Below are 16,674 nucleotides of genomic sequence, written 5' to 3' on the forward strand. Positions count from 1 at the left end.
TTTTATGCATTTAACAGGTAAGCTTTATACCCACTGCCTGTCACTTCTAACGTAAGTGTCCTTGAAATAAGGAAGAACAAATCCCTTGTTGGAAAGAATTTGGGTCCTTTGCCATTTCTATTATGAAAGACTTTAGACCTACAGAAATTCTTCATAACTTGTTAGATTTTTTCCTCAGCAGGATTAAGAATGTTAAAATGTGGATTCTGCAAATTTTTATAAAAGCCCTTTATTATTTGAATTTAGTTGTATTTGAAAGCTAACTATTTTACAGAGTAGAACTGTCAAAATATACTGTTTGGTGCCCAGAATTTATATCAAATTATATCAGTGGTTTATAAACTAGACAATGTTTCTAAAAAATCAGTTTTCTAGCTTTACACAGGTATGCAAACACTAAAATGTTTTAGATAAAGTTTGTTAGTGATGATGATTTTGGAGCCAGGGGATGCAATTGAATGCTGGTTAGCAATCTACAATATCTAGGGCAGACCTAATAGCCCACCATGAAAGCAGTTCCTGTATGTATATATCAGTCCTAGTACCACAGTGAACCTAAAACAAATTCTCAATAAGATCCCATTATGATGGCAGAAAGTAGCACTGTGGACTGGAAACCCCGTACTTAAAAGTCTTCAGCTTTTCCTTAGCTATGAGACTTCAGATCATGTCCTTAGTTATTGCCTCAATTTTCTTATCTTCAAAATGGGAATAATCTTCTGAATACTTATTTTGCCTATGTAAAAAAATGTTTTTCTATTATCTATGTTTTACATCATTAGCACCTAAAAAATTGGATGAAGCAAATTGTATTAAGTACAGAGTGGTATCACCCAGAGATAACACCTTGCTTTAGCACTTTCAGAAAGTTTTGCTTAAAAGCAGTGAAGTACCATAAGAAGAGGTGTCTGAAGTACTTTCAGTCTCACAAAATGGTCATGACATTGATGTGGTAATACACATCAAGCCATTTTTTATATTTATAGGCTTTTATACAAGTAGAGATCAATAGTTGTAAATAGCAAATTTCAGTGTCTCTAAAATGACATCAGATAAACTAATCAAACAAAAACTGCAAGGATATTAGAGATTAAGAATTAATAGCCCTGCTAAAATGAGGTGAGAAATGTTCCTTAGCAGTCAGGTACATGAAGATTCAAGAGGGTCAGTTTATCTATCTGAGTCCATTTAATTGTACTCCTAAAAAATCAAACTCCATCACAGTCTGATGCCCTAAGAGTGCTTCAGAAAAATTGGATTGACATTTATAAAATGAAAATTTGGAAAAACAGTTCAGCTACTTACAGCAGTGATTATAGGAAAACTGACCACAGCACTCAGAGAGTGATTCGCTATGAACCAACAGCAGGTAGCTATGGCCCAAAGTACTCCTGAGAGGAATCCTGAAATAGAAAGACAACACATATTTGCAGACCATGTTCCTCTCTTGAAGAACTCACACTTTAGCTACAACAGGAATACCAAGGTGCACACATAAATGCATTCTGATCAATGTTGTTGGCCAATATGGATTTTTGAGCTGTGTTTTATTGTTAGTTTAGAACCAGGTAATTTCTCTACTCTTGGCTGCTATGGGTAGAATGAGAAATGCTTTCACATTATCGGCATTAAAGTACCCATAGTAGTAAAAGAGGTAGAGATTGGATGGTGAAGAGGGGCCTGGGGACAAGGTGAACATGAACATTCTCTGCAAATACCATTTACTGTGAACCATAAATATTAATAAAGTAGATCAGAGTGATGGTACTGCTAAGAAAAAAAATCTGTAGGATCTAAGTAAAAATACCAGCTAAAACTTTCACAGTACTTTAGCTAGGCGTTTGGTAAGTATTCTAGCATTTTCTATATTGTGGTATTCTTTAGCATGAGCCTGTTAGGCATTTAGAATAAGACTCTGACTTATGCCTTATTTTTGCCTTTAAAAAATTTTACTTGTGGACCTATATTCCAAACTGAATTATAAGAAACTCCTAAATGAGATTAAAAAAAAAAGCACAATCAATGCCTAATGAATTAAGTCCAAAAGCATGTATGTTTAACATACGTCTTTTCTGAAGTCATCACACTCTCTTCTTATATTTTGTAGCAACTGTTTTCCCAAGTTACTGCATATTCCTATTTGTTGATATATGAACCCTTAGATAGTGAAAAAGAAATAGTAAAGACTGATGATCAATACAGAAGATTGGAAAGGATTTTAATAGATTTATTGTTTAAGCTTTGGTTCTGTAATAATGGCCAACATTTCATATTCAGTTTCATGGATTTAAAATACTTCATATTTAGTGGTGAATTGGGCCAAAGTAATTAGGGGGAATGCACACACACACACAGACACACACACACACACACACACACACACACACACACATGCCCCACACACACAGAGGATGGCTTGATTTCCAGAAGAAACTTATTCAAGCTAAATGAGTTGTAGAAGACACTTTCATATAGTAAGAAGATCTTCTGTAGTACATATTCTTACCTGGTAGGACTGCTTCAGGATATAGTTTAGGACTATTTTTCATGGCTATGCAGTAGGCCAGAAAGTAGACAGTACTTGTAAGAAAGATGCCACTGAAGTGTGCAAAAACATAGTCTAAATCTGAAAATAGAGATTAAAAACTCTCAAATACCATTTCAATCATTCCAGATACATTTAGATTTTTCAAAATAAACTCACCAAAATTAACCTTAAAAGTAAAGAAACCGGCCCCGGCGCGGTGGCTGACGCCTGTAATCCCTGCAATTTGGGAGGCCAAGGCAGATGGATCACGACGTCAAGAGATCGAGACCATCCTGGTCAACATGGTGAAACCCCGTCTCTACTAAAAATACAAAAAATCAGCTGGGCATGGTGGCACGTGCCTGTGATCCCAGCTACTCAGGAGGCTGAGGCAGGAGAATTGCCTGAACCCAGGAGGCGGAGGTTGCGGTGAGCCGAGATCGCGCCATTGCACTCTAGCCTGGGTAACAAGAGCGAAGCTCCGTCTCAAAAAAAAAAAAAGTAAAGAAACCAACAATTATATTTAATCATCCTAGTTTTCTACATGGTGTTCATATAGAATTTTAATTAATACATTTAAAATCTGGATACATTATTAGATTAGTTACTATAATCAAAACTAAAGGCTAGTTTTTATGGTAATGTGGTAAAGCTAAATAAGAAACAATGAATTATGTGACCGTGATGTTAATACCTCCCTTTTAAGAATAGGCATTCAGGCCTAATTTTACTAGTAACAATAGCAATTATAGCAAATCTTCAGGTTGACTACAGTGGGGATGTGGGTGAAAAAAATTAAGGGGTGCTAATTTTATATGATTCATTGATCAGTCTGGAGACCAGCATCTCTGTTGCAGATGACAGCTGTACAGAAGTCTATTCAGGAAGTTAATCCAGAGAGGGTTTTATTCAATTGTTGATTATAAACCTAAGTACATGGGGGAGTTCATATCCCATGATGGTGGCTCAATCTCAGCAAAATCCCAACGCCACTGACTAAAGTTTAAGCAGATGGTACTGTGGCCACACAGATGGGTGCACTACAGGTTCTTGGCTGGGAAAGCCATGTTGGACTCAAAGTTTCTGTCCCCTAAAATTTTGACAAAGATAAGTGGCCACGTTTAGGGAGAAAAGCTTAATGGACAGAGAATTTGTCTATTGCTCTAAGTCTTAAATCCTATCTCTGGATCATGTAAGGGCAATACATTTGTATATGAACCACCACAAAAGAAAGGAAAATAGAGTGATTTAAAAGCATGGACCACTTGGGCGCAAATCCTCATTCCAGTACTCACTAAATTTGGGACTTGGGCAAATCATCTCATGTTAATTTTCTCAATTGTAAAACAAAGATAATAATGGTATTAGTTGCTATGAAGATTAACAGGGTATTTGTAAAATACTTAGGATAGAGCATATACGACATATGTGTTGTTAAATAAATAAAATAAAAAATAATGCCCCGCACCAATTATTTTTGAATAAACCAAAATAAAGTGTTCCCATCACATTACATTTAGAGTTGTCACAAGCAAGATCCCTAAGAAGCCATTGTTCTCTTTGTGTAGAGATTGTTGAGGACATTGTTTATTATGTCCCTGTACCAAGAACATCTGTGCTCCCGAACAATTAGTTGTTTTTATCTTGTGCTCATTGAATCATGAGACTGATCTGACTTCCCTTGTGCCTGCAAGGACTCTAAGAGCCAAACTTAGGCTCCTTTCTAGCAAGTATACCAATGTAGTACAAAGTTTTCAGACTCGTTTCTGCCTCCTTTTATATCCCCACTCTTGTTTTTCTTTCTGTTTTAATTTATCCTGTGTTATTCTATTTTTATTAGTTTTTATCTTTTTGTAAAAATGCAAAAAAGTATTTGTATAAAATTTTAACTAAAAAAAGACAGAAGCCAACAAAAGGTTTGAGTAATATACATGCGGCTAACTATAAGAAGGAGGATGGAAACGATGGCATCTACTCAGTCTATCTGTTCTGTTACAGTTGAGCTCAGACGTCAACTTCTTTGTCAATCTTTCCCTCAAGTCTTTTGCCCTCCAAATTCTCCTTTATCTGAATACAGGTCGCATTAATTTTCTGTGCCATCGGACTTAGAACTTTATTTTTATGAATGATCTTGTTCTCTTATCATTCATGGGTATAAGACATGCTTCAGCGTAATTAGAGGATCCCCAAAGTAAACACTCTTTCATCTCCTTTTGAACCTGTACAACGCTATTGCATATAGTATTGTGTTTATTCCTAGGAGATTAATTCTATCCATGGAAACTGAGATATTAACAGGAAGCATTACCTTGGGCCTTCCAGTGCACAACTCTGTGCTAGAAAAATAATATCCTCTGACCAAATAGGCTATACTTTGACCTTTACCAGATTTTAAAGTACTATGTATTACACTTTAGCCTTTTTAAAAGAGCAGAAGTATACATGTTTTTCCCAAAGATCATCTAACTGGAAAAAATTTCCAAATCTTACTAGAAAGTCAGAAACCATGTTTTAAGATCCAAGTAGTTGAGGTGAATCTGACTAAAGTTGGTTGCATTTGTATGTTAAAGATCATATACAAATAATCCTTTATTATTTTTGGTCTTGAGTGTCTTCCTAATTCACCACTTACAATGAAAAAGAAAGATTGAATCGACACATAATATTTACTATTATCACAATTCTTTTTATATTCATAAAAAACAGATATTAATAAAGTAAGATAACTTTTTATTCTCACCATATTGGCTTGCCCCTGCATATATACTTTCATTTCTTTTGCTGTGGTCCTTGATATAGATGATTGGCACAAATGTAGATCCATAGAGTACTCCAGATATCACTGCAAGACTGCAGCCCCTTACAAAACAAATAAATCACTATTAATCTTGGCCCAAAGCAATATTTCTGACAAACACACAAATGGAATTGTAAACATGCTTTACAATGCAAATCACAAACAAGCAAAAGTATTCATTTATCTCAAGCTCTGTGACTGGCAGAAGTCAGAGGAATACCCTGCAGTATTAAAGTGGCATCAGGGCTAGGAGGACAGCTTCAGTCCTCCACTGTCTAATTTTAGAAGTACATGATTTATAGAAATTAAAATGGATTATAAGTTGTCATTACATAGATGAGAATATTGCGACAGTTATATTGTACAGTTTACATAAATAAACTTGGCATTCAAATTAAATTGAGATATCTATATACTGACACAATGCTTTATGCTTTTTTTTTTGAGATGGAGTCTCTCTCTGTCACCCAGGATGGAATGCAGTGGCACGATATTGCCTCACTGCAAGCTCCACTTCCCGGGTCCAAGAGATTCTCCTGCCTCAGCCTCCCGAGTGGCTGGGACTACAGGTGCATGCCACCAAGCCTGGCTGGTTTTTTTGTATTTTTAGTAGAGGCTGGGTTTCACTGTGTTAGCCAGGATGGTCTCGATCTCCTGACCTCATGATCTGCCCGCCTCAGCCTCCCAAAGTGCTGGGATTACAGGCGTGAGCCACTGTGCCTGGCCTTTTTTTTTTTTTTTTTTAAACAGCCTATGCTCTCCAGCACGGAACTAGGATAGACTGAGTACCAAATGCATGTTTGTTGAAAACAACTACTGAGATCCATGAACTTGCCTATGTGTTAGTTGACAATGCCATGGTCAAGAGGAAGTGCTGATTTAATTAAATAATCTGGGTATTTCAGGCAAAACATTGCTTTTCACAAAAAGGAAATCTTTCATTTTCAGCACTGGAGTAATGTGGACTCCTCAGACTTAGGCCATATCTGCATAAAGCAAGCATTTCCAATGGTTGTAGAAGGAGGTGATTAATATTTTGGAGCAGTTCCTTGAAGTTAACACAAAGAACAATGACATAAAACAGAAAACAGGCCAGGCATGGTGGCCTTTGTTTATAATCCCAGCACTTTGCCACTGTACTCGGCCCTGGGCATCGGAGTGAGACCTTGGCCAGGCTCCGTGGCTCACGCCTATAATCCCATCACTTTGGGAGACTGAGGTGGGTGGATCACCTGAGGTCAGGAGTTCGAGACCAGCCTGATCAGCATGGAGAAACCACCTCTCTACTAAAAATAAAAATAAAAAAAAAGTTAGCCAGACGTGGTGGTGCATGCCTGTAATCCCAGCTACTTGGGAGGCTGAGGCAGGAGAATCATTTGAACCCAGGAGGCAGAGTTTGGGGTGAGCCGAGATCATGCTATTGTACTCCAGCCTGGGCAACAAGAGCAAAACTCCGTCTCAAAAAAAAAGAAAGAAAGAAAAAAGAAAAAAAAAATCACACAAACCTCCAAACAGAAAATAATCGTAGGCAAAAACAATTCTCTCCAAAATGTAAAAACTAACGTAGTCAATTTAAATAGTACTATATGTAACATGAGACTGTAGAAATTCATAAGACCACCTTGGCAATGTGTCTTCTCATGCTGAAAATCTCTGAGTCATGTGAAGTCTGGACTTCATAGCCATGGAGCGTCCCAAACGCAGACCAGACTATTAGACTAGGCCTAGCTAATTACAAGACAACTAACGGTATTTTTTTTTAACAAGTATCTCGATGAAGGGGAGGCTTTGTGAAAAAATATTTGAAAAAAATTTTTTGTTTGAAAGATTGATTTTATTCTGATGCAAAACAGCAACATATTTATTTCTTCCAAAGGTTGTTATTCTTTCATTCATTCAAATTATTCAAATATTTGTTGAGTATCTACTATGTGCCAGATGCTGCTCTTTCCCCCTGTAAAGACAGTATACACACTATCAAAAAGAAGGCTTTACATTCTTGAGTCAAAAGATGTCATTACATGAAGTTTAAAGCAGCCATCAAATGTTAAATGCAAGCAATATAATAGTATGTATTTTCCTATTTATTTGGAAGTTCAAAAACAAAGCAAAGCAAACACCTTAAACTAGAGGGGCTGATGTTGAGCTTAAATCTCTGAGTCCTTATGGAGAAAGAGGGAGCAGGACCCACAAGGACACAGAATATTCCACTATATTAGACAATGAGTGTCTGCAATTATAAAACTGTCTAAACATAGGAGTGTGGAGATTCCCAGAGCAGGGCTGGGATCCTGGGTGGTGCCGTGGTAGACAAGTCTATTGCCTAATCTGATTGTGACTGCTGAGAGCAGATTGGTCACAATACTGCCTCTTTTACTTTAGCTACACGAGTCATGCAAAATTAGGTTGCTTTTATTATCTACTTATCATTTAGAGATAAGGGCAATGATTTAGTAATTACTTGAAGCAGTTGAGCTCAAGGGCATCTGTACTTAAAATTCAGCAGGGGGCAAAGAAAACCTCGCCCCATGGAGACAGAAGTCAAAGCTTGCATTACTGTACTTTTCTTGAACTCAGATGAACATCATTTCAAGCTAGTAGTCCTGCTTTAACCAAATATGAAACAGAATTATAGAGCAAAGAAGTAACCTCTCCTTACACCATGCGGTGGTGTACTGTAGAAAGTTTATCCACCCAGGAACAGGGGTGTTGAGTTTTGTTGATCACCTATTGAAAACATTGGCACAAGTTAAAACAAAAAGAGCATTCAATTGATAATCACACTGCTGACAATATTTCTAGTGCTTTTCTCTTCTCTTTCAACCATGCTTTAAAATAGAATAAACACGTCACCTATGTATTCTGATATCTCTAAACTCAACTGTTTCTAATTCTTTCCTCTTTCATTTAGGATGGCTTGGCAGCTGACAAGTCCTCCATTTCAAATTGTCACATTTAATATGTGGCTATTTTGATACACCTATAAAAACTAATCAAACTTATTAATGCATGTTTCATTTGCATATCTTAATGTTCTGCATAATCTGTAAAGAAATTAGAACCAAGAAAATCTCAGACTGTCCTACTATGGAATGCTTAAGATCAGTAAACATTTCTTATACTAATTTAAAAAAAAATTAATTAGTTAATAAAACATTCCCAGCCATGTTTCAAAATTAGGCTAATATTCTAAGTCAGGAAAAATGAGCAAATTCCTATTTCTACATGGAATTATAGTATTCCTCCCTTATCCGTAGTTTTACCTTTTGTGGTTTCAGTTACCCATTGTCAACAGCAGTCCAAAGACATTAAATGAAAAAGTCTGGAAATGAGAAGTTCAGAAGTTTTCAATTGCACACTGATATGCATAGTGTGGTGAAACCCCGCATCATCCCTCTCCGTTTTGCCTGGAATGTGAATGATCCCTATGTCTAGCCTATCTATGTTATGTACACTACCTGCCCGTGAGTCACTTAGTTGCTGTCTTGGTGATCAGATACAAAGATTTACTCTATCTAGGGTTTGGTACTATCTGTGGTTTCAGGCATTCCTTGGGCATCTTGCCTGAGGATAAGGGGGCTATATTATAATACTGTCTCTAAGCGGAAGTGCTTTTTTTTTTTGAGACGGAGTTTTGCTCTTGTTACCCAGGCTGGAGTGCAATGGTGCGATCTTGGCTCACTGCAACCTCCTCCGCCTCCCAGGTTCCAGCGATTCTCCTGCCTCAGCCCCCTGAGTAACTGGGATTACAGGCGAGCACCACCACACCCAGCTAATTTTTTTTATATTTTTAGTAGGAACAGGGTTTCACCATGTTGGACATGCTGGTCCCCAACTCCTGACCTCAGGTGATCCTCCCACCTTAGCCTCCCACAGTGCTGGGATTGCGGCCAACTGAAGCGTTCTTGATGTTATACTCCTACTGCTTTTGCAAGAGACAAGAAAGTAGATCTGAATTCTTTGCCATGTGCTAAGTCAAGTTTTCCTTCGGCAATAACACTTTCTTTCATTATAAGGAGCTCATAATGCATGGTTGCATACCCACCCATCATCCTGTTTATGATCTTTAAACTTACTGCCTAGAAAAATCTCAGGCAGTTAGCCTACTGTGTGTCTTTTACCAGGTTGCATTTATTTTATTATTTTGTTCCTTTGTTTTGGAGGCTGGTTGGGCAGGAGGTGTCTGGATCCCTGAAGCAGGCAAGTAACACTTTCCCAAAGCCAACTCCTCCCTTCTCCTTGAAACATTTCCCTGATTAGGGATGCCTGTGGATTCATAAAACTCTTATCTTTACACTTAAGTTAATTACTATTCAACTTTAGTGTCAATTTGACTAAGGTTTTAGTTGATAAAAGTTTTGATAGAGGAAGAAGGAAAAAAGAAAGATTAATTTTGAAGTCAGGAGTAGAGGTAGCACCCTGCCAAGAGGCAATACATCACTGGGGGTGAGGGGCACTAGATTGAGAGGGGAGCTGGGTAGCACTGGCCTGGGGCAGACAGGAGAGACTCTTGAGATGAGAAGGACTAGGGCCTGGGTTCATGGCAATGAGGCTTTGCCCTGAAGTCACTTTTGTATACGTAGCTACTGACACTTGTGCTGTATCAGGTCCCTTTTAAAAGTTGCTCCTATTTAACTCGGATTTACTATTCCAGACTAATGTGGGTTCTTCGAGGTCAAAACAGTGACTCCTAACATATTTTCTATTTTTAACTTTGGGTAGAATGGGATATGACAGAAAAAAGAAATAAGAAGCAAAGCAAGTCCAGTTCCTACTCACCTATGACCTCACTTACCTTTCATGGGTTGCCTATGGTCTATTCTCCCCCAGGCCAATTTCAAAACCTCCTTCCTCCCCCTTTCTAAAGTTACTTTCACATTCCTCTGAAGTATTTAGGGTTCTTCTATTGTAGGAATCTTTAAATCATTACAAAATATGGGGTTATATATCTATCTCCTAGTAGAGATCTGTTAATCAAAATAAATAAAGCTGTGCGCTTGCTGAGAAGCTTAACTGTGGAAATACTGATTGCTACATAGACCTAGCCATAATAAATATGCTAAGATATATAACACAGCCATGATTGATGAGCAAACACCACTTTCTCATCTGTGTTTAAAATTTATGTATTTTCCTTTTATCTTAATTTTATGTTTCAAATCATGTTGTATCGTATTATACTCACATGCTCTGTTATTAATGGAGTGGTATCCACGGAACACGTGTTATTTGGCATTTCACTTTTGATGAACAAAAATATGAAAGCACTGTAAGGAAAATAAATTTGAGTGAGATTTGTCATAATACTGGTTTATATCAAGCTGCTTGATTTTTAAGAAAAAACACAACCGAAATAATCAGATCCTAATGATACATGATTACTTTCAAATTGCCCCTCAGTGGTCCTGGGGTTTCTCCAGAACCCCCACTCTCTTCGATCTCTCATTTTCCTTAACTACAACAGGCTAAAGGCTAAACTCATAAGCTTTCCTCCCACATCAGATCTTTCCCTTAACTTTGAAATCACATTGTAAAAGAAACACAAATAAAAACTACTTTGAAATAACATTGCTTACCTATTATATTGACCAACTTCAAAAGTTGAACATCCTTCAACAAACGCTAGGGGACAGACACTCTTAGATACTGCTGAAAAAGTGCAGAACTGTGTAACTCCCACAGAGGAGAACCTGGGGCGATCTACGGAAGCCCCTGGTGTGTCCACTCCTGACCTTACCAATTCTTCTCCAGGCCCACTAACACAGGTGCACTCACACTCAGGTGAGGTGGCCTACATGGTCATGCCATGGAATACTATGCAGCTGTAAAAATAGAATAAGGATGAACTCTACGTTCTGATATGAAAATATCTCCAGGATATATTCAAGAGATAAAAACATACATTTAAGTCTAATGACTTTTTCCCTTTAACATCTCTCTCATAATACACTATGGATGTCCAGTATCCTTGCAACAAATGTCTCACTTATTCTTGGCTTTTAACCACTCAAATATGTTAAAATGTGTCAAAAGATTAAATTAACTTGAGAAAATGAACAACGCTGGGATACTCTTAACATCCCTTTTAAAATACTTTTAAAATACATTTGCATGGTTCAACATTTCACATAAAATAAGAAGCTTTCAAAGCACATATGAGGCTGAAATAGGGTGGGTAGCTAGGTACAGAAGAGTGTCTATCATATGCTATCTTTTGCATAAAAATTAAAATGTTCTAATAATTAGCTTCCTTTATTCCATCTCTTACTTGCTTTAAAATATGAATAGTTTCATATTCCTTTCCATATGAGAGTTAGCTCTCCTTTTGGATTTTTATGGCTCTCTGAATTATGTTCCACCCAACCGCTGTCTCAACGTAAATACCTGTATGAGCTTCTGTGCTTGACACTCCCTGCCCCAAGCTTTCTACCATCCCCTTGCCCCATTTTTTCACATCGACTTGCCCTTGCTTCTCTTTCTTCCCTAGCTGGACACCCTACATACTCTTTGTCCTATCTGAACTAAAGAAGAGTTGAAGTGTTGAATTTGGTTTAAAAAAAACAACTTCCCCTTGGGTCACTCCTCACTGAATCTTCCTCTTTAAATTCCCACAACACTAAGAATAGTTATCACACGATCTAGACCATTTGTCACAATTCCATGTAATTTTTTTTTCTCTAAAGATTTTCTAATTTAATAGAAGCCAGTGCGGGGCTCAGAAACCGATACCCCAAATTGCGGCACATTGGTGTGCTGAGTACTTTGAATTATAGGAGGTTGGAAGTCCTCAGAAGCAGCCTCAGAAGGAAAGTCTCTCTCTGGCTTCCTTGTGCCCTGATGGCTTCTGCTCACCTTTCTCCCAGAGAAATTGGAATTCCTTTTCTCCAAGATGTGTCATGGACACTAAGCCAGTCATGAAACCTAGAATGGTTACTCTAACAACCCCCCCACCCTCCACTTTCTGTGTAGGAGCTGGCTATAAAGAAATTCTCTGATCTACCTAGTCTACATCATAAGACCTTCATTCCAGAGGGGTCCTGTCGTATATTGAGGAGGAAGAAATGCTACGCAAAGAGACCAAGAAGAATCTGAACAGGCGGGTTTCACTGTGTTTCTCCCCTCAGTCTATTAATTAGATCACACCCTTTGTGTAATCACATTTCTACACGGCTGCCAAATCTTCAAATCTAAGCAGAAAAACAGACTTTTTCCCCTGGATCTTTGGGTCTTCAGGTTCCCATGTCAGGTAAAACTTTGATTAATTTTGTTATTTTTTTTCTTGTTAACCTGTCTTTTGTTATAGGAGTGTCAGCCATGACCCTTATAAGGAAGAAAGGTATCACACCTTTCTGTCCCTACAGTAGAAACCACATCTTATATCTCCTTCAGGGTCCTCAAGATATTTAACACTTGGTAAAATTGAATGCATAAAGCCTAAGCATATAAGTATATTTAAATGAGTTATGTACGTGTGTGTTTTATACATATGATATATATATTTACATACATACATATATTTGTGTAAATATGTGTGTATTTGTGTGTGTGCATATATATATTTGCAAGGCTAATATTAGACCTTAATTGGCATTTTCTTCTCAAAATTTTACAGTGAAAATCCTCTACTTTGTATAGACCTGTGTGTTTTTCTAATAAACAATACAGAATGATATGTTAGAAAATACTTGAAAGCTACAGATGGGATGGGCAAGACCAAGATGGACAACTAGAAAGAGCAGCAATCAAAGGGTCACATCAAAAAGAACTATAATTAGCATGTGAATCCTTCACTGGCAACCCAGGTATCCAGATTCTCTCATCAGAACTGACTAGGTGGCTGATGCGATCACAGAGAGAAAGGAAGAGCAGTGTGGTGTGGCGGCCCACCTGAGAGCCACACAGGGCAGAGGAGCTCCTACCACCCCCCAGCCAAGGGAGGTGGTGAGTGAGCATGCTACCCAGACAGAGAAGCCATCCTTTTATCACGGAATTGTGTAGCCCACAAACTGGAAGATCCCACTTGCAAACCTACGCCATTGGGGCCTAGGGTCCCAACCCTGGAGCCATGCAGATTCTCAACAGCCTCTCAGCTGGAATCTGCCTAAACCTGCTGAGCTCCCTAGGGGAGGGGTGATCAGCAGCACAGGTGTGGCTGCCTGCTACCTAAGCTGTTTGTGCTTCTTGGGGAAGGGGCAGTAGCCAGCACTGGGACTCATAACTGCCTAACACGCAAAGCTCCCTGGGCTGGGGAAGGGCGACACCCAGCTCTATAGCTCCAGGACATGTTTTTCCCCTGCTGGAGCCAGGGATGCTGGATAGCTTGGTCCCCAAGAAGTGCTCCCCACAGCCCAACACAGCAGCTGTGGCAGACTGTAGCCAGGGCACCTCTTCAGGCCTCACCCTGACCCATCCTTCCCCTCTCAGTGAGACATCCCTGTAGGAACTCCAACAATTCTAGCCAGAGGCTCAGGGACAGAACCTGGGCCTCCCTGGGCCTCCTCTAGGGGGAATGTTGGTCATAGTCACTGTGGACCAGCAGAGTTAGCCTTTCCTCTGGTAGTTCTGAGGAATCTGGACAGCCCAGATGAGTGGGTTTCCCCCCAGCGAAGCCCACCCCCTCCAAAAGGGACAGTCAAAGTGCTTTGTTAAATGGGTCCTGTTCCCCATGCCACCAAACTGGGTGAGATCCTCTGACAGAGGTTGTCAGACACCCTACACAGGAATTATCCTACTGGCATCTGGTTGGTGTCCCTTGAGGTCAGAGATTCCAGAAGAAGGAGAAGGAACCCATCTTTACTGTTCTCCAGCCTCCTTGAGTGACATTTCCAAGTCTGGGAGCTAACCAGATGCATAGGGCCTGAAGTAAACCTTCAGCAAACCACAGCAGCCCTATAGAAGAGGGACCTTACCATCGAAAGAAAAGCAAACAGAAAGCAACAACAGCATCAACAACAAAAAATGTCCCTGCAAAAACCCCATGCAAGGGTCAGCAGTCTCAAAGATCAAAACTAGATAAACTCATGAAGATGAGAAATAATTGACCAAAAAATGCTGAAAACCCAAAAGGTCTGAGTGCCTCTTCCCCTCCAAATGATCACAATGCCTCTCTAGCAAGGGTGCAGAACTGGACGGAGGATCAGATGGACGAATGACAGAAGTATGCTTCAGAAGATGGATAATAAAAAAATCTGCTGAGCTAAAGGAACATGTTCTAACTCAATGCAAAGAAGCTAACAACCTTGATAAAAGGTTAGAAGAGCTGCTAAGAATAATAACCAGTTTAGAAAGAAAGATAAATGACCTGGTGGAGCTGAAAAGTATAGCACAAGAACTTCAGGAAGCATACACAAGTATGAATAGCCAAATCAAACAAGTGAAAGAAAGGATAGAAGAGTTTGAAGACCACCTTGCTGAAATAAGGCATGCAGACAATATTGGAGGAAAAAAGAATGAAAAGAAATGAACAAAGTCTCTAAGAACTATAACACTATGGAAAAAGACTAAGCCTACGATTGATTGGAGTACCTGAAGGAGACAGAGAGAATGGAAACAAGCTGGAAAACACACTTCAGGATATTATCCAGGAGAACTTCCCCGATGTAGCAAGATAGGCGAACATGTGAATTCAGAAAATACAGAGCACACCACTAAGATATTCCATGAGAAGATCAACCCCAAAACACATAATCATTGGATTCTCCAAGGTCAAAATGAAGGAAACAACGTTAAGGGACAGCCAGAGAGAAAGGTCAGGTCACCTACAAAGGGAAGCCCATCAGAGTAACAGTGGACCTCCTCGAAGAAACTCTATAAGCCAGAAGAGATTGGGAACCAATATGCAACATTCTTAAGGATTTTCAACCCGGAATTTCATATTCAGCCAAATTAAGCTTCAAAGCAAAGGAGAAATAAAATCCTTTCCAGACAAGGAAATGCTGAAGGATTTCTTTACCACCAGGCCTGCCTTGAAAGACATTCTGAAAGAAGCCCTATATATGGAAAGGAAAAACTGGTACCAGTCTCTGCAAAAATACAACAAAATATAAAGACCAATGACACTATGAAGAAGCTGCATCAACAAGTGTGCAAAATAACCACATAGCCTCATGATGGCAGAATCAAATTCACACATAACAATATTAACCTTAAATGCCCCAATTAAAAGATACAGACTGGCAAATTGGATACAGTCAAGACCCATCAGTGTGCTGTATCAGGAGACCCATGTCACATGCAAAGACACACATAGGCTCAAAATAAAGGGATGGTGAAAAATTTGCCAAGCAAATAGAAAAAAAAAAAAAAACAGCAGGGATTGCAATTCTAGTCTCTGACAAAACAGACTTTAAACTAACAAAGATCTGAAAAGACATTACATAAGGGTAAAGGGAATAATTCAACAAGGGCATTACATATGGTAAAGGGAACAATTCAACAAGAACAGCTAACTATTCTAAATATATATGCACCCAGTACAGGAACACCCAGATTCATAAAACAAGTTATTAGAGACCTAGAAAGAGACTTAAACTCCCATACAATCATAGTGGGAGACTTTTTTTTTTCTTTGAGATGGAGTCTTGCTCTGTCACCCAGGCTAGAGTGCAGTGGCACGATCTCAGCTCACTGCAACATCCGCCTCCTGGGTTCAAGTGATTCTCCTTCCTCGGCCTCCTGAGTAGCTGGAATTACAGGCACCTGCCACCATGGGAGGTTAATTTTTGCATTTTTAGTAGAGATGGGGTTTCAGCATCTTAGCCCGGCTGGTCTCAAACTCGTGATCCACCTGCCCTGGCCTCCCAAAGTGCTAGGATTACAGGAGTGAGCCACCATGCCCAGCCATAGTGGGAGACTTTAACACCCCACTGTCAATATTAGACAGATCAATAAGACAGAAAATTAACAGGGATATTCAGGACTTGAATCCAGCTCTGAACTGAACTCTGAATTAAGTGGATCTACTAGATATCTACAGAACTCTAACCCCAAATCAACAGAATATTCTTCTCAGTGCCACATGACATTCATTCTAAAATTGGCCACATAATTGGAAGTAAAACACTCCTCAGCAAATGCAAAATAAGTGAAATCATGACAAACAGTCTCTCAGACCACAGTGCAATCAATTAGAACTCAGGATTAAGAAACTCACTCGAAACCGCAAGATTACATGGAAACTGCACAATCTGTCCCTGAATGACTCCTGGGCACATGATGAATTAAGGCAGAAATGAAGAAGTTCTTTGAATCCAATGAGAACAAAGAGACAATGTACCAGAATCTCTGGGACATAGCTAAAACAGTGTTAAGAGGGAAATTTATAGTACTAAATGCCCACATCAGAAAGCTA

The 16,674-nt window shown here is 39.0% G+C and overlaps 1 protein-coding gene across 4 annotated transcripts in view; it reads right to left on the reverse strand.

The window, feature by feature from the left end:
• Window positions 1–16,674, reverse strand: part of TMEM144 (transmembrane protein 144) — a 46,347-nt gene that overhangs the window by 13,859 nt on the left and 15,814 nt on the right. For all 4 annotated transcript variants that reach the window (XM_032248565.1, XM_032248567.1, XM_032248566.1 and 1 more), the window contains 5 exons: window positions 10,510–10,591; window positions 7,984–8,051; window positions 5,268–5,386; window positions 2,507–2,626; window positions 1,306–1,403 (listed from right to left, as the gene is read on the reverse strand). In XM_032248565.1, the coding sequence (XP_032104456.1) occupies window positions 1,306–1,403; window positions 2,507–2,626; window positions 5,268–5,386; window positions 7,984–8,051; window positions 10,510–10,591 (487 nt within the window). The remainder of the gene's footprint in view (window positions 1–1,305; window positions 1,404–2,506; window positions 2,627–5,267; window positions 5,387–7,983; window positions 8,052–10,509; window positions 10,592–16,674) is intronic.

This window comes from Sapajus apella, unplaced genomic scaffold (genome assembly GCF_009761245.1).
Source record: "Sapajus apella isolate SASKATOON/1434 unplaced genomic scaffold, GSC_monkey_1.0 scaffold67, whole genome shotgun sequence".
NCBI classification, from domain to species: Eukaryota; Metazoa; Chordata; class Mammalia; order Primates; family Cebidae; genus Sapajus; species Sapajus apella.